The sequence below is a fragment of the Microtus pennsylvanicus genome, chromosome 9 (assembly GCF_037038515.1).
Source record: "Microtus pennsylvanicus isolate mMicPen1 chromosome 9, mMicPen1.hap1, whole genome shotgun sequence".
NCBI lineage: Eukaryota > Metazoa > Chordata > Mammalia > Rodentia > Cricetidae > Microtus > Microtus pennsylvanicus.
Window position 1 is genome coordinate 81,359,333 of NC_134587.1, and position 20,359 is coordinate 81,379,691.

The window sequence follows — 20,359 nt, forward strand, 5'->3', positions numbered from 1 at the left end:
GACTCACGTACTCTGACTACAGTAGCAAGTGCCTGGGCTTTGCAATCAGACCTGAAACCCAAACTTGGTGTTTTTAATGTAGTGCTGTGTTAGTCACAGAAAGACTGGGTCTTTAATTCTAAGTCCCCAAGATGAATTAAGCACATCTGAGATTGTAGAAGTGAAAATCCTCAGAGACAACACAAACAGTTTCTGATCTCAGCTTTCTGATCCCTATGGAAGCTTGTTTTACAAAGAAACAGCAGATGACAGCCAACGTGGCTGGTGGCTTTGGACACAGAAGCTCAAGCGGAAGCCTCTCACGTCAGGCCTGCTTGTTGTGCTACCTGCAGTTATGAAATACAGTGTCATGCTAAAAGCCCAAGAGTTGGACACCTATGGCTCAAATCCCAGCTCCTCTCCCTGTTAGTGTAACTGAGCAACTCAGCCTTCCTTTTCTCACTCTCAAGTAGGACTTCAAGCATAACGGGTTTGTTGAGAAGGCAAGCTGCTGCATGCAGAGCTATTCTCTGTTACAGAGCCCGATACACTGAGTTCTGCGTATGTGGTACCTGTCAGCAAGGTGAGCTATCCTAGAGCTCTATGTGATTTTTAAGAAAATATTATTTATATGTATTTGCTTGTACATATGCATGTATGTACACTATATAAGAAACTGTCACTCATGGGGGCCAGAAGAGGCTGTTGGATCTCCTAAAACTGGAGTTACAGACAGTTGTAAGCCACCATTTGGGTGCTGGGTCATAAACCTGAGTCCCCTGCAAGAGAGCTCTTAATCATTACACTATCTCTCCAGCCTCTTACTTTAACAATTTTTTTTTTTTGGTGGTATTGGGGATTGAACCTAGGGCCGGATGCATACTAGTTAAGTGTGGGACCCCATTTGAAGTCAAAATTCCTAAACCCAGTTTGATGGCTCATGCCTGAGTCACAGCACTGTGGATTGAAGCAGGAAGATCACAATTTTGAGGCTAGCCAGGGCCCTAGGACTTTGCCTTAAAACAAAAAACAAATGAATAACAACAACAAAGTCATATTCCTAAATATTAAGCAGGTAGGTTACTTTCTATGCTTTGGGTCCAGCCTGAGTCTTACTAGTCTGACGAGGGGAAACGACTGTCAACATGGCTAATACCCTCCCAGCCATCACCTTCTAGTCTAGCTATATAGTTATGTGTAAACACCTGTATAAACAAGTTAAGACTACATACACTGTCTAAAAGCTGCTTCACCACTAAACAATGCTACTAAAATTTTAATGCCAGTTATTGCAAGTCATTGACTTACTCCTAAGTTAGCAGCATGTAGCAATCAGAAGAATGTCACATATTATAATCGTTCTACCAAGGCCTACTACATATCACGGATTGGTTTTTATCTCATTTCCTTCTTAAGAAAGGGTTAAAATTGGAATCTTTTTTCCATTAATTGAATATTATTCTATTTTTATGATTTTGGTTCTTAGAGACTGTCCCATGTATCCCAGGCTGGTCTTCGACTTCTAATTATTCTGACACCTCTCAACCTCAGATTCCATGTGACTACCATGTACCACTGTTGACTACCGTAGAATCTTATTGTAATACAAATCCTCTTGTGATTTCCTATTCCTTCTCTATAACAATCTTGGAGATGCTGGCATCGTAGAAGCACCTGTGTGCAGTCTCGGGGGGGAGAGGGGGGAAGTTGCCTTTGCATACCTGCAAACTGGGTCGGCACTACTAGGTTAAGAGGTAAGTATTAGTCATGACAGATTGTGACCATTTAAGTCATATGTTTAGTAACCTACTTGCATAACCCTTGTTGTTTAATCTAGATATGATGCTCAGCGTGTATCTCTTGATAATGACCCCCACCCTCAAAGCCACACGGGCACACACCCAGCCAGCATGCATGAGTGCTGACATGACTGCCAGGGACTGTTTATTGGGCATCCTGGAAAAACAAGATTGTACAAAATTAAATGGGTACAGTCTGGCACAAACAGCACACATTTCACTGTCGTTGTGAAAGTTAGAAAGGTGATCAAGTTCTGTTAGCATTTTCCATAAATAGGTTGATTTCTGAAAAATCTTGTTAATAAGTATATTGTATGAAAAGTTAAAAAAATATGTTGATTAGAATGAAAAATGAAACAAAATTATTAAATGGATTATACATACAATAATAATGAGCTTGCTGAGTTCTTGAACTCATGTTTTTGAGCTAGAAACTTCCTGGGGTTACTGGAAGGTAGAATAATTAGGAAAACGAGAACAATTTTATTCTCTAAAAAAATACTGTTTATATAATGATTATTTTGTAACCCTCCCAAATACTATTTTCAGATTCAAAGGTATATTATCCATTAAAATAATGTTGTCTATCTCAGAAACCCCAGACAAGCATAGTGAAATCACATTGCTGTCACTAACCGCGAAGGTGAATGACATGCTGATTCTAATAGAGAACCAGGAGGAAAATACTGGTATACAGAAAAACATAAATAATGGGAGATCAAAAAGGAAAGGTGAATGAACGTATACATCAATCACACAGGGCACTGGATTAACACCAGCAAAGGACCTTGATCTGTTTCACAGAGGTCAGGTTACCCCTCCCCAGTGTCAGAGTGAAATGAACTGGCAAATTCCACACAGCGAGCATCCCTAAAGAATTGCCCTGTAAATGGGAGTGATGATGATGATGAAAACAGGCAAACCACAGACACAGTCTGTAAACTGCAGACACGCTGAGGACATCTCATGACGAAAGACAACAGGCCTTGAGTCTTAGCCTGTGGAAGGAGATGAGCCGCGCCAGAGAACACATCTTCAGGTCTCAGTATGTCCAGTAGGCCATGTGTGCTCACCAGCCTATGCAAGGGTCTGGGCAGTCCCGGAGGTAACTTTCAAACTGACCTTTGGTAACATCAATCAAGGTTGTGAATACAGTCAGCTGAAAAGAGAAGGTTATTTTCACTTTAATGATATTTTCAAGTCTAAGATCTTACACATATTAGCATTTGTGTCCACCAAAGAATTTACGCTATAGTTCTATTTAATAGTAATCAACAAACATTTTAAGATTCAGTTGTCCCTCTCCCGTGTATAACTAGCACACATACAAAGCCCGAGGATTCGTTACGGGGCAGACCAGTGTGGCTTTGGCTATGCTTCTCAATGCAGTTCCATTACAGAAAGGAAACTGTAGGCACACGGCCGAGTACAGATTACACCCATTCCCTTGGGGTCCTGCAGACCAGGTAATGCACCCCACCGTGAAGCCACAGGGGAATACTGTTCAAAGGAGGAAAGAAAGAGGGCAGCTTGACTGAGCTGAATCAAGGGGGCCATTTCCTGCTTAGTTCCAAATGCTAAAGGGAAGGACTTCCTTCTGGCAGAGGTAATGCAGGCTGTTTATTTTAGGGAAACTTGGACAAGAACAAACAAACAAAAAAATGGGATAGTCGGGGGCAATTTATCCAGAATGTATCTCTACAAAGAATGGCCATAAGGGCCGGTTAGGTTTCTCGGTTACAGTGGGGGAGGGGAAAGAGCCCTAAAGTTGAAACAACACTGACGGCGGCGTTGCCAAGTGAGCAACGCCCTTACTGCATTCCTAAAGTTGTGGTTTCCAGAATACAAAAAGAGTTTTGAAAAAAATCAAACCTTAAAGCTGAGTGGGGTGGTGCCTATCTGCAATCCCAGAACTCAGAGGGCTAAGGCAGAAGAACTGTGCACACCAGAGGCCAGCCTGGCCTAAAAACGGAGTTCTAGGCCTGCCTGGGACAGAGAGACACTGTCTTGAAAAATGAATCAATGAATGAATAAATAATAAACCTGAAGTTGGACTTAACTAATATTTTCAAAATGAGCTAAGGTAACAGAGAAAAACAAAACACAAAACAACATTCTTCCCCCGAAAGCAGTGCGTGTGTATGTAAATACCTTGTTGAGGACAGGTTTCGTTGATAGGACGTCATACATGGTTGCAAATGAGAGATTCTAAGACACAGAAACAATTGTGTTCAGTAGATGAATTATGGACTTTCAGTTGTATTTACCCATCGAGCTAGGTCATCAAAAACTAAAATACTTTTCAGTCTTCCTAAGGCACCTCCGGTGGAGTCACTGCTAGAAACAAAGGTGACAATTCTCATGTGCCACTTCTCTCTCCTCCCCCCCCCCTTTTGAAATTTATCATTTCAGAATTTGTTATTTAACTTTACAGACTGGCATCTGGCATTAGTGTAAGGAAGGGAAATTACAGCAAGAATCTGCTCCTTAAGTTCACGAGGACTTAAAAAGCTCCATGAGGTGTGTCTAGAGATACACGGTAGGAGGTTTACTTCATGCAAAGAAAACCACCAGAGCTAAGATCATCCATCCATCACAGGGACAGTGTCTTTCTGTATGTGACAGCACAAATGTACCTTCTGTGTCGTACGATTTAGACACATCTTGGCAGGTGTTCTGCGGTCATCAATGAACAAGGTGTTTTTCCACCGGTCATAATTGGTTTGGACCACATACCATCTGCCATGCTTCGGATCGAGTCTAGATGGAAAAGAGAGCTTTCTCTCAGGCCTCATGTTCACCTGGGCTCTTATCTATCTTGTTTTAGCAAATGCACTCACTCATATACATCCAAAGCCTCTCTTCTTTCTCGTGTGATCACACAGCCTTCCCCAGACTGGTTGCCTCCCAGGATAAAATATGCTGGGGCCATTATCTTGGTCTTGATCAGGGTATTCTTGGCTTCTTCATAACTATATAGAAACATTTTTAAAAGTAAGCAGTTTTAGTTGATTTTGAATGATGCGTTTTAGTCGTAGAAACTAAAGAGAAACAGGTATAGGAGGCCCCTTAATAGAGTTACTTAACTGAATGTGGACACAGTTGGAAACAAAGCTTTCTGAATGAGCAAGGACCGAACATTAGTTCTAAATCACATAAATGTTAAGTCCGAGGTATTCCTGGAAGTGCTCTCCCGAGTTGCATGCGCAACTTCCCTGCAGCCCTGGTCCTGTGCGCTTCACACTGCGCTGGCTATCACACCATACAAGGCCAATGGGTGCTGCCTCAAACACCTCGCTCACACTCAAGGCAGCAGCTGGAATTAATGCCCCGTTACAAACAGAAGTATTTTATTATGCCTCCTAGGTTTTCTGTTCACACAGAAACAGTGGTTTCATTATGGAAATAAAACATTTTAATAACTTTCTGCTATTATTCCTCAGTTGTAAGTATAAAACTAGTTTATGTTTGGTTGAATTATGTGAGAATGTTTAACTTTTAAAAAAATATTATTGTGTGTAAATGTGTGTGTACCTGACTGTGTAAGCCACGTGTGCAACAGCAATAAACGAGAGCATCAGAGCCCATGGAGCAGAGCTGCAAGTGCTGTGAGCTGCCATGTGGGAGGTGGAAATGAAAGCAACTCCTGCAAGACCAGCAAGTTCTCTCAGCCCCTGAACCACTGCTTCAGACTAGAACACCTAACTTTAAAACTTACTCTGATGAGTTTCATAAAAACACTGGGAAATTACATTCGGTTTAGGATTATGACAGAAATGCCAAAATGCCGCTAAATCTATTTCTGCCGTTTTATACTATGTCAAGAGGCGTTCTAAATGTTGACAGTCAACTCTGAAAAATGAAGATGGTTTATATGCTGTGGGAACAAACACTCAGTCGGGATTTAATTCTTCATATAAACAAGTGCATCCCATGTCGTTAGTATGCCCATTTGCTTTTGTCTTTAATGAATGGTACAATCTGATGTATACCAAAGAATTGTTTTAAAGTAAATTTATTTACAGTAAATGTTTGATCTGTATACATGTTTTATATACCTATATCCCTGGCATCAAATAAAGCATTTTTAGACAAAAAAGGAGCTGACTGGGAAAGGTGAGGAAGCTTCTGGACAGGGAACATGCTGTGAGGAACGGTGGGGAGCAATAACACTGGGACCATCACTAATCTGCATGTGGGGATTTTAGGAGGACTCCTAATCCGAAGGGATCTCAAGAGTCATCCTCTAGCCTTTCTGTCTATGTCTTCTATTCAACAAGACAAAGGGGGGATAATTACAGTGCTGGGGAGGGCTGCGGCTGCAGCTCAATTTGCTGAGCCCTTGACAACGTGCACAAAACTCTGCTTTTGCTCACAGCACTATATAAACTGGGCATGGTGGTGTACCTGTTAATCCTAGCAACTAGAAAGTACAGGCCAGAGGATCAAGGTCATCTTGATACCTATATAGTGAGCTTGAGACCAGCTCAGATTATATTAGATTCTATCTCAAGAAAACAACAAAAGCACACCCAAAAAATGCTGCAATACTTGGGGAACAGGAAGTTTGAAAGTGAGGACTATTAAAAACCAGAGTGGATAATCAAGGAAAACAACCAACTTCTAGTTCCTACAAAATGTTTAAAAAGTAAGGTCGATGCTCATTTTGTCCAAGTCATGTGGACACAGTATGTGCTAAAGACAATTTGGTTTATTTCAGCACTACAACAGACTATAACGTCTAGGTTAATATGTATTACAATTTGTATATTTTTCCTGTGGCAAGAAACTCAATGTATTACCATTTATATAAAGATTTTACTATATAGCATTTCCTATGCACATGGTATGATTTTTTTTATATAACAAAAACTTACGTATCTTTTTTAGTGTCAATATCTCTAATACTGATACTAATAATCCAATTCATTGTTTTGCTATGACAGCACAGAACACAGAGAAAACAGGAATAATTCCATGTGAATGCCAAAGAATCACCTAAAAAATACAATGTTTCCAATGGATAGGAAGCTGAGTCTTGGTAAATAGTTCTGTATTTAACAGAGATATTTGATGATAAAGCAACAAATCACTTCACCTTGTACTATTTTCCAGAACTGATCTCGTGATAAACCCGACCCATTCGGCATCTTTCTTCCCCAAAATCCATTCTAGGATACCTGGGAGAGATGAGATGCAGACAGTGTCAGAGGACCAAGAAGAGGTTAGATTACTGCCCTCCCTCACGAAGACTGAGATTCCTGATGCATCTCCAGACATTTTACTCACCCAGATAACCACCATTTAAACTGAAACGTTCATTTAGTGTAAGACTAAACAGTCCCTGGGAAAAAGACAAAACAATACAGTCAGAAATTCATCCAGGACAGTAGTCTAGAAAGACCTGAACAGAGTACTGGAAGATGGAAAGAGGAATCAAAACCACAGTAACATTAGAAAGACTCTTCTAAGTTCAAACGTTTTTGCCATGCACTGTATGAGATGAGTTGGATGGGAATTAGTGTAAGAAATGAAGAGCAAAGAGCCCACGCCTTGAACTCATCATGATGCACCTAAGTGAGCAGGACACCTAGGCCCTGACCCCCACTTTACTTTGAGACTTTGCCAGCCATGTGATTCAACAGTCACAAAACCATTTCTTTTGTGGTGTGGGGTCTCATACTGACAAAAGTGATAAGGACGGAATAAAACAGGGCTCCAGATTCTTTTTGCATGTCTATCTGAGACAGGGTCTCCCTATACAGTCCTGGCTGGCCTGGAATTCATATGTAGACCAGACTGGCCTTGAACTCAGCAACATCTGCCTCCTTAGGATGGAAGGAGTGTGCCATCATGCGTACCTTCATTTTCTTAGATTCCCAGACAGTAAAACCAGGACACAAAGCTACTTAGAAAGTTACATAACATATTTCTTACTGGTTTGAATCCTGTCAACATGCCCACATATCCAACAAAGCTTGTAGCCTTGAAAACAGTCTTATTGTTTCTCTGGAAGTCCAAATTCACTGTTAAAGGCTTTAATTCTTCTGTAATAACCCAAGTGTTATTATTTATATTCCACCTAAAAAAGACAAATGTTGGTGACATTAAAGACAGAGATGGAGTTGAGAGGAGGCATTACATAGGTGCTGCGTGTTTGTGCCTCAGTCTTTCTATGGAATCCAAGATGACTTCAACCTTGCAATCCTCCTGCCTCGACCTACCAAGGGCTGGAATTACAGGCCTGAGATTCCACGTCTGACTTATAGGTGCTTTATTTGCCTGCTCACTTAGGACCAACTTTAACAAGAGCTTTTTGAGTGTGCTATGGTCTGAATCTGAAATGTCCCTCAAAGGCTCGTGTTCAAGGCCCAGTCCCCAATGCACCGAAGTTCAGAGGTGAGGCTTTGGAAGAGATAGGGTTAATAATCCACTGATGGGCTAACAACCCGGAGATGATACAAACTTAGGGGGTGGGTCCCATATGAAGGAAGCAGGGTCCTGGATGTGTACCCTTGGGGGCTCTATTTTGTCTTTAATGAATTCCTCACTGTAGGAGGTGAGCAGCCTCCTCCAATACCTGCTCCCACCAATATGATGCTCCGTCTTACCAGTCTTAAAAAGAGAAGAGTCAGTCGATCGTGGACTGAGACCTCTGAACTTTGAGCCAGAATAAACTTTCCTTCATTTTTTTTTCCAGGTTGTAAAACTGAAGCTCAGAAAAGTTGATTAACTCTGGCTACATAAATAGTGAGGCCCAGATTCAAATGAAGACCTCTAATTACAAAGCTGCTAGTTTCTCGTAAAGGTCAAGATGACAGATTCCTTTAAGCAATAAATGAAAATAAGCCCCTGTGCCCTTCAAGCATGGTCCCGATTTCTGTTTACTAGGTGCAACATCGGAGACACAACTCCTAAGTCTGCCCAGTGTGCCTGCCTTTCCAACACTAAGGAATCCTATCATCTTCACTCAAGACCATCTTCTGCACATGAGGGGGACTTACTTTTTATCAAGGTAATACTACAGTCAACACTTCTTATGGAGTGAAAGGATGTCAGGTTACTTACCCAAGAAATATGCCAAAATCCATATTTCTTCCATGTAGTAAATGACCTATTAGGAAGGAGGCAGCAGCAGAGACATGTATCCATAGTTAAAGTACAGTGGATTCTTAATCACTGACGGACAGACAGATGTGACAATTTATTCAGAGCTGTATAATCTAGCAATATATAATAATTAAGAGCCTGGAAGCCAGAATAAGCCTAAAGTTCAAACAAGTATTTACTATCACATTGGGACAGTAACATCTGCATCTGGGACTCCAATAAGATCAGCTATGGAAGCAAATCCTTATTCCTTGGACAACTATAGTCCTACCAGGACATAGGTATCTTAACCTCTTAATGTGAATTCCTAATTGCCACTTAGAGATGAACATCTCAAGTATTAGATATAGGTCAAAAGTCAGAGTGAACGAAGGGCAAGTCACCTTGTGCCATATATATTGGGGACCAGTCAGGAAAGTGAGGCTCCCATCCACAGTGCTTGCTGACTGGGAAATTATGAGAGGATGTTTGTCCTGGGTCTCCAGAAAAACATCTGCCGCAGTCTGTGGTGGTCTGAATAAGAATGGCGCCCATAGTACCATCTATCTGGATGCTTAGTCATCGGGAAGTGGCACATGTCTGATTGAAAGTTTAATAAGCATTCCAGTTGTCTTAAGGCTAATTTTCAGTGTGCGTATAAAAATCTACCAGGATATACTAAACTATATACAACATACACACAATGGGAACAGCAAGCCTCGTTGGGAAATGTTCGAATTCTACTCTAAAAAAGCTTTATTTGATGCTGTGCTCTGCACTGCCACGCTCCCTCAGCCAAAATTACCTTCATGGTCTTCAGTTATTATTGATGTACACATGGTGAACAATTCGTAGAAAATGTTGAATGAAATAATCTCTCCTGTTAAAAAAAGATACTGTTTTGCAAATAATCATAAAAGTATAAGGGAAACACCATTCTGCTTTTAACCTAAAGGTATGTAGCATGTTTTTTCTCTGTCTTGCTAAATGCGAGCATGCTGGGCTTAACATGTATTTTACCCTGATATATATTTTTTCAGGTAATTTATACTAATTCTTATTCTCTAAAGATATTTATATTTTGTAATTACTTGTGAGGGCTCTTTTTATATTAAGACTTTCTTCTCACTGTGAAGTAGTGGTGCACACCTCTAATCCTAGCACTTGGGAGGCAGAGGCAGGCGGATCTCTCTGAGTTCAAGGACAGCCTGGTCTACAGTTCCAGGACAGCCAGGGCTGTTACACAGAGACCCCCCTATCTCAAAAAACAACAACAACAAAAAGACTTTTCTTCTCATGTAAATTACAAATATATATTTCCAACATGTTATCTTTTTAAATTATTTTTTAGTTAGATTTTTTTTGAGACAGTTTCACTGTATAGTCCTAGCTGTCCTAAAACTCACTCTGTAGACCGGGCTGGCATTGAACTCAGCGACCCAACTGCCTTTGCCTCCTGAGTGTTGGGATTAAAAGTGTGTGCCATCACTGCCTTACAGAATATTTTTATATTTATCTATATGTGCATTTTTCCTTGTGTGCACATACAAGATGTATGCATGGGTTTGCCATTGTGTGTCTAAGTTTGCCGTGATGCATGTGTGGTGATGAGAAAAAATATGAAAGTTGGTTCTTTGCTTCTACCATGTGGATCTCAGGATCTAACACTCAGGTTGTCTGGCTTATCAGCCAATCCCTTTACTTGCCAATTTGTATTACCAGCCCTTAAAAGAAATCATTTAGGGAAGCAAAAGAATAAAAAAGCACTAGCCAACTTTGTTGGGAAACAGAGATTTTCAATCAATTCTCTTGTGAAAAATTCACTGGTTACATAAAATGGTGACTCTTTTGCTTTTATGTTAATGAGAAAAACCTTTTACAATAAATGTATGAACTGAAACTGAAAACCTGTAAGAGCTGGGCAAGGCTGCACATGCCCAGAATCCCATCACCCCTAAGGGGGGATTAGGAGGACCCTGAAACTGAGGCCAGCATGGCTACAAATAGCAGTGAATATTGGCCTTAAAATAGAAAAACACGGGGCTGGAGAGATGGCTCAGAGGTTAAGAGCATTGCCTGCTCTTCCAAAGGTCCTGAGTTCAATTCCCAGCAACCACATGGTAGCTCACAACCATCTGTAATGGGGTCTGGTGCCCTCTTCTGGCCTTCAGGCATACACACAGAATATTGTATACATAATAAATAAATATTTAAAAAAAAAGAAAAACAAAAGAAAAACACAAAAGCAAGAAGATAAATTCACTGCCCAAAATACCACTACCTAAGAATAATTCAGTGAGTAATATATAAAACCCTTTCTCCCCAAATTAAAAAAAAATGCCTTTGAGAAAACACTACTCAAACAAAAGCTGACATTAAACTATATTCAAGGATATATGAATTTCATTCCAAACATCAACAGGCTGTCACAGTGGCAGGCTGGTTATGAAGCAGAGGGGAATGCAGAACAACAGAGAAGGGACGTGGAAGGGAGGCAGAGGTGAAGCATCACACGGCTAGAATGGACCTACTGTAAAGCTTTAGTAACTGAGACAGCCTGTGACTGACACAAGACAAAGACAATGAAACAGAAAAAAGTTCACACACATCGTCTGACTTACATCAAAGATGCCACTATGATGTGTGGAAACAAAGATAATCAATTTTAGTAAACGGTGCTTCATCTATCAGAAATATATGAAGAGACCTTGACTAGTGTTTTGCTCTTCCCCAAAATAGAGGAAAAAAGAAAAGTCAAACTGAGAGGAAGTCAGTAACTTGCAGTGTTAATGAGAGGAAATCAAATTTCTCATGCTGCCCTTGTCAATAAGTCTGCTCATTTTAGGAACTGTCTTGCAGAATTTACAAGGCTACAAGTACGTTTCTCTTCAACTGAACTTTGGGGTCACAGGGTAGCTAGCTATGTACTTAGTCTTGTAAATGCTGCGAGACAATTCCTAAAATGAATAGGCTTATTGACAAGGGCAGCATGAGAAATTTGTGTATATACCTATCCATTAAAAACATAGGCAAGAATGTGGCACACATACAATAATAGTCTCATTGTTAATATGCAGAATCTGAAAACAACAACCTGCATCGATAGGCTTAAGAAAGAACAGCAATTCAAATGTTCAGTTTTATTTTTAACAAGGTGAAGGCAGAGCAGGGTTATTGTCTGTGAAGGGACAGATGACACATTTTGACAGACTGGAGTCCCTTCACCTTTTATGAGTGAGGCCTGCAGGCATGGATGCATCTGTAACCCTTCAACACGCTGTTTAGACCCCGGGTTTGTGCATTTCATTGCTCTAGTACATCAGACTTCAAATATGTTTCAGTGTTTCATCAAATGTTTCAAACATGGCAAGGTGAACTTTACCTAAAGGAATTCCAGTAACATCTGCAATTCCCTTCATTTCATCTTCATAAGGGTCAGGAATCTTGCCAAGTAGGCCAGGCTGAAAAGAAAGAAATTAATGACCACTGATCTTAAACCCAGGCTTTGTGATCTGGCTCTTTGCCTACAACTCCTACATTCTGTCACCACGATAGGTGGTATGTTATTTTTAAAGCATTCTACATCATATATTTCTAAAAGATTACATCTCATGCTCGGTGGTGGACTCCTATGGAAAGCTGTGATTCTCTTTTCCTATTGCCCTTCGGGCCGGCTCCCAGAGAGAAGGGGACTGGAATCATTTACTTGCGTGACTTAAAGTGACCAACACCATGAGCAAAGTTCCGCTCATGCATTCTTAGGTGACAGGCAACACACAGCAACAAGCACAGTATTCTACAGCTTCACAAAACTGTTTGTCAGGGTTAGTGGCTGGTCCTGACCTAAGCTGCATCTGTTGCATTTAATTATTAGCAAACAACAGATAAACAATTCAATGATTGCTGGAGGAGGGTCATCTGTCTATTTGTTACTTTCATTGATTAATAAAGAAACTGCCTTGGCTTTTTGATAGGACAGGATTTAGATGGGTGGAGTAGACAGAACAGAATGCTGGGAGAAAGAAAGCATAGTTGGTCAGATGCCATGGAGCCAGCCGCCAGGTCAGACATGCTGAATCTTTCCCGGTAAGCCACCACCTCGTGGAGCTACACACATTAATAGAAATGGGTTAATCAAGATGTGAGAGTTAGCCAGTAAGAGGCTAGAGCTAATGGGCCAGGCAGTGTTTAAAAGAATACAATTTGTGTGTTGTTATTTCCAGAGCTAAGCTAGCCGTGTGAGAGCCGGGAGGGACAAAAAGCAGGCTTGCCTGCTGGCCTCATCACTACAAATGATGAACATTGTATCTTGTTCTCAACCTCAGCTAAGAACAATACAGAGAGCACAATTATTTCCTCCAGCAAAGACAGTGTGTTTAAAGCTCACAAGCCCTGCATTTACCCTTTTTTTTACATTTGCTTATTTATTTTGTGTACAGAGTGTGTGTACACACAGGCCACAAGGCATGTGTGGAGGTCAAAGGACAACTTGCAGGTGTTGGTTTGCTCCTTCAATTATGGAGTTCTGGTGGTGGAACTCAGGTCCTGGGGCTTGGCCACCTCACTGCCCCAACATCTGCATGAGGTGACCTAACTAAGCATATTATGTGTTTTCCTGTGATCTCAAGGCACTGAGAGTGAACTGTTCCAGCCAATTTAACAAATACGACTGTAGTTGGTTTACTCTTTTGGGGAGCCCAGCACCAACTCTCACCAAAATTACATGGTGTCTTTCTTATGAATGCCCAGCCTTAGCTAGGCTTGTTTCTAGCCAGTTTTTCTTACCTTATATTAGCCCTTCTATATTTTGCCTGTGGGCTTTTACCTTTCTCTATTTCTGTATACTTTTTTTTACTTCTTACTCCATGGCTTGCTGTGTAGCTGGGTAGCTGGCCCCTGATGTTCTCCAACTTCTTTTCTTATACCTCCTTAATGCTCTCTTCCCGGATTTCTCCTATTTATTCTCTCTGTCCGCCAGCCCCACTTATCCTTTCTTCTGCCTTGCTATTGGCTGTTCAGCTCTTTATTAGACCAATCAAATATTTTGGACAGGCAAAGTATCACAGTTTCACAGAGTTAAACAAATGCAACATAAAGAATGCAATACATCTTTGCATCATTAACAAAGAATCCACAGCATAAATGAATATAACACATCTTAAATAATATCCCATAACACAGGACTTAAACACGTGTTAAGCATGATACTTTACTTAGAGTGATATGGCATTTAGTCCTAACAGCCACCATATGGAACATGTATTATTAGTAAATATTATCCTTCCAAATCAGAAAATTAAAATTTCACAGCCTTAAAATGCAGTAACACTGGACTCCATACCATAGCATCAACAACTGCAATGCTGTCTCCCTACTGAGTTCAGAATGGATGGGTTTCAGGTACTGGGATAGGTGAGGGACTCATTCCCCTTTTGTTTCTACCACAGTTATTCAGGGTCAACCTGGTAGATTTACCACATGTTAACTCTGGTAAAGAGGTGAGAACGTAAACATGACCCCACAGGCTTGCTGGGTGGCAAGTGCAAGGGTCACATGGAAAGAGGAAGTGCTTTGGTCATCCAGTCCCTAGGGAGTTCTGTCCTGGGGGAGATGGCAATGTCTTGTGAAAGTCTGGTTGTTACAACTGAAGAAGAAAGCAGTGGGTAGCCGGGTATGGTGGCTCACACCTTTAATCCCAGTACCAGGGAACAGAAACAGGTAGATCTCTGTGAGTTTGAGGTCAGTCTGGTCTATGCAGTGAGTTCCAGGGTGGCCAGAGATAGATATATAGTGAGACCCTGTCTCAAACAACAGCAAAGAAAGTGGTGGGTAGAGGCCAGACTTGCAGCTTAATACCCTAAAATATCCAGGACAGCCAGCCCCCATGGTAAACAGTATGTGATCCAAAAGTCATTAGTTCCCCAAATAGGGTCTAGGGTCTTCCAGCCTCTCCTTAACCTGCACTTTGCAGCAGCATTCAAAAGATGATGAGAACACCTTGGAGGGTTGGAGGACCAGTGTCTAGATGATGGAGACACCTTGGGGGTTTGCAGGACCAGTTTCCTAGATGGTGGGGACACCTTGGAGGTTTGGAGGACCAGTCCCTAGATGGTGGAGACACTTGGGGGTTTGGAGGACCAGTCCCTAGATGATGGGGATACCTCATTTGAGGGCCAGTCCCTAGATTTTGAAGTCACCTTGTGGACTTGGGGAGCCAGTCTCTAGATGATAAAGATACCTTGCGGACTTGGGGGCAGTCCTTAGATGAAGAAGACACCTGGCAGACTTGGGGGGGTCACAGACACCATTGGACTGCATAGAATGAACATGCCATTTTATCTTTATTTAGCAAAATCGTTGAGTTTTTTTTTTAGTTACTTATAGAAACTGCTTTTAAAACATGAACTTTTTCTTTCTAGTTCTGGGATTAAACCCGGGATGTCCAAAATGCTAACCATGGTGCTCTACCACTGAGCTATACTCCTGGAGGGGTGGAGGGGGAGAGGACAACTAGTTTTCAGTTTTAGGTGCCTGGATACCTAACTACAAAAACATGAAACCCCATATCCTGATGAAACCTGTTTATGTTCCCATTGCTTTGTACAAATTGAGGAGCAGTTAACTGCTAAAACCTGACATGCTTTGTACCCTGTTACTCCAGTAGTCCAACCCCTAGAAATGAAGGTTCTCAAGTTTGACAGTGCTTAAGAATAAATGTAAAGGTTCCCAACATTCTTGAGGAAAGGTCAATGAATTGTTTCTTCTTTAAACAAATCTCATGCACATTTTTTTTTTACTGGAAAGAGATTCTTTTTTCATACATTATATCCTGACTATAGTTTTCCCTCCCTCTACTCCTCCCAGTTCCTCCCCACCCCCATCTCCTCCAGACCCACCCCCTTTCTGTCTCTCATTAGAAACAGTTTTCTAAGAGATAACAACCAAAGATGATAAAAGAAAATATAGTAAGACAAAGCAAATGCTACCATATCAAAGTTGGACACAACAGCCCAACAGGAGGAAGAGTCCCAAGAACAGGCACAAGAGTCAGAGACCCACTCATTCTCACAGTCAGGAGTTCTATAAAAATACTAAACTGTTAGCTATAAAATATACAAGGGGACCTGGTGTAGACCCATGTAGGCCCTGTTTTTGCTACTTCAATCTCCTTGCACCTAAGCACAACTTTTTAAAATCTCTATGTATGTGTGGTCATATGTGTGTCCTTAAACTTAACTGCAGGAAATATTTCTTACCAACTTTTGGTCCACCATCTGCATGATTTTTCCACTTGGCACAAATGCGTTTACTAAATTCTTGATGGAATTCACTATAGTCCTCACCTGAAAAAATAAATAAAAGACTAAAAACACAAAGAAGCATTGAGATTTAAGATGAATACTGGTGTCATGAAAACAAATGTAGACCTTCTGACTTATTCAAAATAGATAACAAGCTGGGCAGTGGTGGTACACTCCTTCATCCCCAGCACTTGGGAGGCAGAGGCAGATGGATTTCTCTGAGTTCCAGGCCACAGAGAAACCGTGTCATCAAAAACAAAACAAAAGTAAAAAAAAAAAAAAACAAAGACAGCAAAACCGTTCAAGTTGAAAGTGTTTTCAATGAATACATATAAACAGTTTTCTCTTTAAGTAGCATTGCTTCTTAACCATTTAGATGGAGGGAGATAGTACTAAGGGCAGGAGAAACAAATTCTGTGCCCCCAAAGCACAAAAAGCTACAGGGAAATGTGCATTTTCTCTATTAATTATTGTGCATGGTAGAAGAATTTCAAAAATATACCTTTAAACTTACTTATATTTATTCATGTGTATGAACATTAGCATTTATGTATGTGTACCACATGCATGCCTGGTACCCAGCAAGGCCAAGAGAGCATCAAAGGCCCTTGAATTAGAGTTACAGGTGATTGTGAACCCACGCTATGATGCTGTGAACTGATCCCTGGTACCCTTAAGTGCTCTCAATTGATCAGCCATCTTTCTATCCCCTTTGTAGTATTTTTGAGACAGGGTCTCACTATAGCCAAGACTGCCTTGGAACTCATTATGTGGACTAGGCTGACCTCTATACTCCCAACACCTGTCCTGCCACATTCCCCAACTGCTTGGATTATGGGTGTGGGCTTCCATAACCAACTTATAAAGTACTTCTTAAAAAGCAGAACTATAGCCTATGAAGTCAGAACAAGAAGAGTTAAGACTTACAACATACCATTGGTGCCTTGTCAGTCACTAATTCATGCCATCTTTTGTAGGGTGGTAAATCAAGATTTATGGTGTACCACGGAACTGGTCCTCTATAGCTGCAATGAGAGGGTACCACCTTGAAATGCAGGAACTGACTTTCAGGAGGAGGGTTACAGAGCTGAAAGGATGGACTGGACATGTATCCATAGCAACAGTATAGAAGTTGGACTGAAAGGATGGACTGGACATGTATCCATAGCAACAGTACAGAAGTTGTTACTCAGGCAAGGTCTGTAGAGGAAGGTTCAGATTGCACCGTCTCAGCCCTCATCTGCACATACAATCTGAAGTAGACTCAGAAATCATAGGATAGAATTATACATTATGAGCTAGTCATAGTAATCCCAGTACTCAGGATGCTACATTGTGAGCCCTGGCTCAAAGAATAAATCATACAAATAAACAATTATACCTGCTAGGTGAAAGGTTAATATGACTTGGCAGTATGTGAATCAACTGTGGCTCAAGAGCTACAACTTAAAATACTGCGGACAGAAAATACCTACTTTTGTTTTTTTTCCCTAAAGAGTCCTAACAACTTAGTCTTGTCCTGGGCCACTAGATCCTTCTAGACACTAGGACCCTTCACCGCTTGGTTTTCTAGTCTGGAACCCTTTGTCAGTCAGTCTAACACTATTGCCAAATCTTTATCTCTTGTGATAGCTTCGGTGAGGCCACTTTGTAAGCCCACAGTGGCAACAAATGCATGCTTTCATGACTGACTCTGTGATTCTCTGTATGCCGGTGGACCCTCTTTTCTGCCTGCAGCAAGTCCAAGCCCACACACTCTTCTGCCACATACATTCTCAGTTTTCTACTCTTAGGCACGGCCATCTCTGCCAGGAGGATATAGGGAGGCCCACCCCTTATTAATGGAGCTGGGCCATGTTTCTGGTGGACAAACTCTACAATTACTTCCACCACTACAGCAACTTCATTTTCTTGCCCCCTTGGGGAGCAGGGATTGAGACAAGGTCTCACGTAGCCCGGGCTGGCCTTCATCTTGCTAAGTAGTTAAGGATGACCTTGAGTTCAGGAACCTCCAGTCCTTCTGGCTCCACCCACCAAGGGTTGGGATCAAGGGTGCCACCACACTTGCTCTTCTCTAGTAATTTTAAACAAATTGAAATAGCTTTGAAGGGTGTAGCATTCAACGATTTATCAGATTAAAACTAAACCTAAAAGCATCCATAGCTTGAGCCACATATTACTTTAAGAAAAGGGTAGGGTACATAGTGATGTGTGTTGCAATGTTACCAGGCTCTTAACAGATCATCTAGCCTTATATTTATAGACAGACATAGTTTATTTCCTGAAAGTCATTTACTGGACCTCTGTGTTTACTTGACTACCATGAATATCTGGTCCTCTAAATGATGTTGCTGAGCTTGGGACCCAGGTATATGTATAAGGTTTTATGAAACTGTTAACCAGTACCTATTCATGTTGTGATACAGATCTGGATAGAAGTGTACTCAATTTTGGTATATTGTAATGAGTTAATTGTAGTTTTGTTTAAATGTATATTTATTGTATGTATATTTATCACATGTATATAAAATATATAATTAATTTGTTGTTCTTTTCAAGTTCCTTGGTTCCTTAGAAACTGAACCTACATCAATACTATATACTTATATTTTGGGGGGGAAACCCTTTCATTAGAACAATTCTAATTCTCCTCCTCCTCTTTTAACTACCATGCTACATTGTGTCCCATGGTTTAGTAATCTGTTAGCTCATTTGTGGGCTAATGGGACTAAACCTTTCCTTCCTCCAAGCTGGGCGTCTGGATTTCCATGTCTAGATGCGATAACTATGTGTTGTGCTCCTGGAGCTATGCACGTTGGTGGCGGTGTTCTACCTGTGAGTGTCACAGCTCCTCCCTTCTCAGCAGCCACCAGAGGCAGCTTATCCCTAGTATCTTCCATAACTTCCCGAGTCTTCTTCAGTTGAGTATGGGATGGACCCAAGCGCTTGACAGAGGAAATGGAGAGGAAAGAAGCTCACTGTCAGAGAGGATCAGCATTTTGTGGGACGTGAGAGACCTGGGAAACCCCGATAATAAAACCTCCACTCGTCAGCGTTCTTAGAGAACTGGTTAAGCTGATTAAGAAAATTGTTTTCACGGCTAAAGCTTAATTTAATCTTGTATTTTATCTTACACTAAACATCTCTCTAAGGTATTCTTGTATTTAACCATTGCACATCATCTCTTATAGACACAAGAAGTGCCTATCTTAGGAGGGTAGTGACGATTACTTGAAAGATGCAGAAAGCACTTAGCATTAGCGATCAATAGATGCTCCACGGTATGTTTCGCTGCTCTGCCATAAACAGTGTCAACACCATGTCAATTTTTGAGACTCAGCATTTGCTATGACCAGTCATTGCTCTATCAATCAAAATAATATCCGAACCCACCTGCCTTCCCAGGTGGCTTGCAAATCAGCCCGAGTGACACAATGCATACATATACAAATAAGAGCAGGTGCGACGCAGCCAGTGAGCAGCAGAAAAGCAATGCTTAATGGGATTCCAATGGCTGTAGGGTGGTGTGGCTGTCAGTCCCTCAGCATCTGCACTGATGGGACTGGTCAGGCCAGACAAACAGGTGTCCCTTTCCTCCCTCACAGTCAGTTCCTCTTCCCTCCCTCACATCTGCTGATGTATCCCACCAAAACTCGTGCACTTGATTGAAAATGATGACCTCACAGGACTAGGAAGACACTCATCAATTAAAGGTACATGGTTGTCACCCTTACCTCCCGGATGTCAAGAGCTATTGCTGTACAGTTCAGAAAAGAAAGGTTTAGGATAGGACAGAGGATTTCAGTGTTGAAGAATGGGAGGGTGAAACTGGAAGGCATACAGCAGAAAAGTAAGCAAGGAGAGAAAGCACATACAACATAGATATATGAAGATACATACATACACATATAGTAACAAGTTATGTCTAACATTACCAGATACATGTAAGATACATTTAAACGAGAGCAGATTTTTTTTTAAAAAAAGGCCCTTAGTAGAGAAATTTCTCACTCCATGTTCAGTGAATTAGACAGTAAGACCAGCCAAGAGACACAACCAGCAAGGCAATGGAGGCCAGGACGGCAGCAGAGTGATAGAGGGAGGTAAAAGGAGATCTTCACTGGGCTGAGCTGGAGAACAACACTGAAGCTGCTTACTCTGAAATCTTTCCTAAAGGTGGGTGAGTCAGGC

The 20,359-nt window shown here is 41.2% G+C and overlaps 1 protein-coding gene across 2 annotated transcripts in view; it reads right to left on the reverse strand.

Moving 5' to 3' along the window:
- Positions 1 to 1,906: 1,906 nt before the first annotated feature.
- Positions 1,907 to 20,359, reverse strand: part of Asah1 (N-acylsphingosine amidohydrolase 1) — a 35,871-nt gene continuing 17,418 nt past the window's right edge. The window contains exons 3-15 of one of the 2 annotated variants that reach the window (XM_075986621.1): positions 19,002 to 19,113; positions 17,103 to 17,193; positions 16,124 to 16,210; positions 12,250 to 12,328; positions 9,673 to 9,747; positions 8,847 to 8,892; positions 7,716 to 7,860; positions 7,068 to 7,122; positions 6,877 to 6,958; positions 4,619 to 4,750; positions 4,415 to 4,538; positions 3,930 to 3,986; positions 1,907 to 2,937 (exon numbers count right to left, since the gene is read on the reverse strand). In XM_075986621.1, coding sequence (XP_075842736.1) covers positions 2,848 to 2,937; positions 3,930 to 3,986; positions 4,415 to 4,538; positions 4,619 to 4,750; positions 6,877 to 6,958; positions 7,068 to 7,122; positions 7,716 to 7,860; positions 8,847 to 8,892; positions 9,673 to 9,747; positions 12,250 to 12,328; positions 16,124 to 16,210; positions 17,103 to 17,105 — 975 coding nt within the window. In that variant the 5' untranslated portion in view covers positions 17,106 to 17,193; positions 19,002 to 19,113 and the 3' untranslated portion in view covers positions 1,907 to 2,847. The remainder of the gene's footprint in view (positions 2,938 to 3,929; positions 3,987 to 4,414; positions 4,539 to 4,618; positions 4,751 to 6,876; positions 6,959 to 7,067; positions 7,123 to 7,715; positions 7,861 to 8,846; positions 8,893 to 9,672; positions 9,748 to 12,249; positions 12,329 to 16,123; positions 16,211 to 17,102; positions 17,194 to 19,001; positions 19,114 to 20,359) is intronic. The other variant, XM_075986622.1, reaches the window with a different exon arrangement.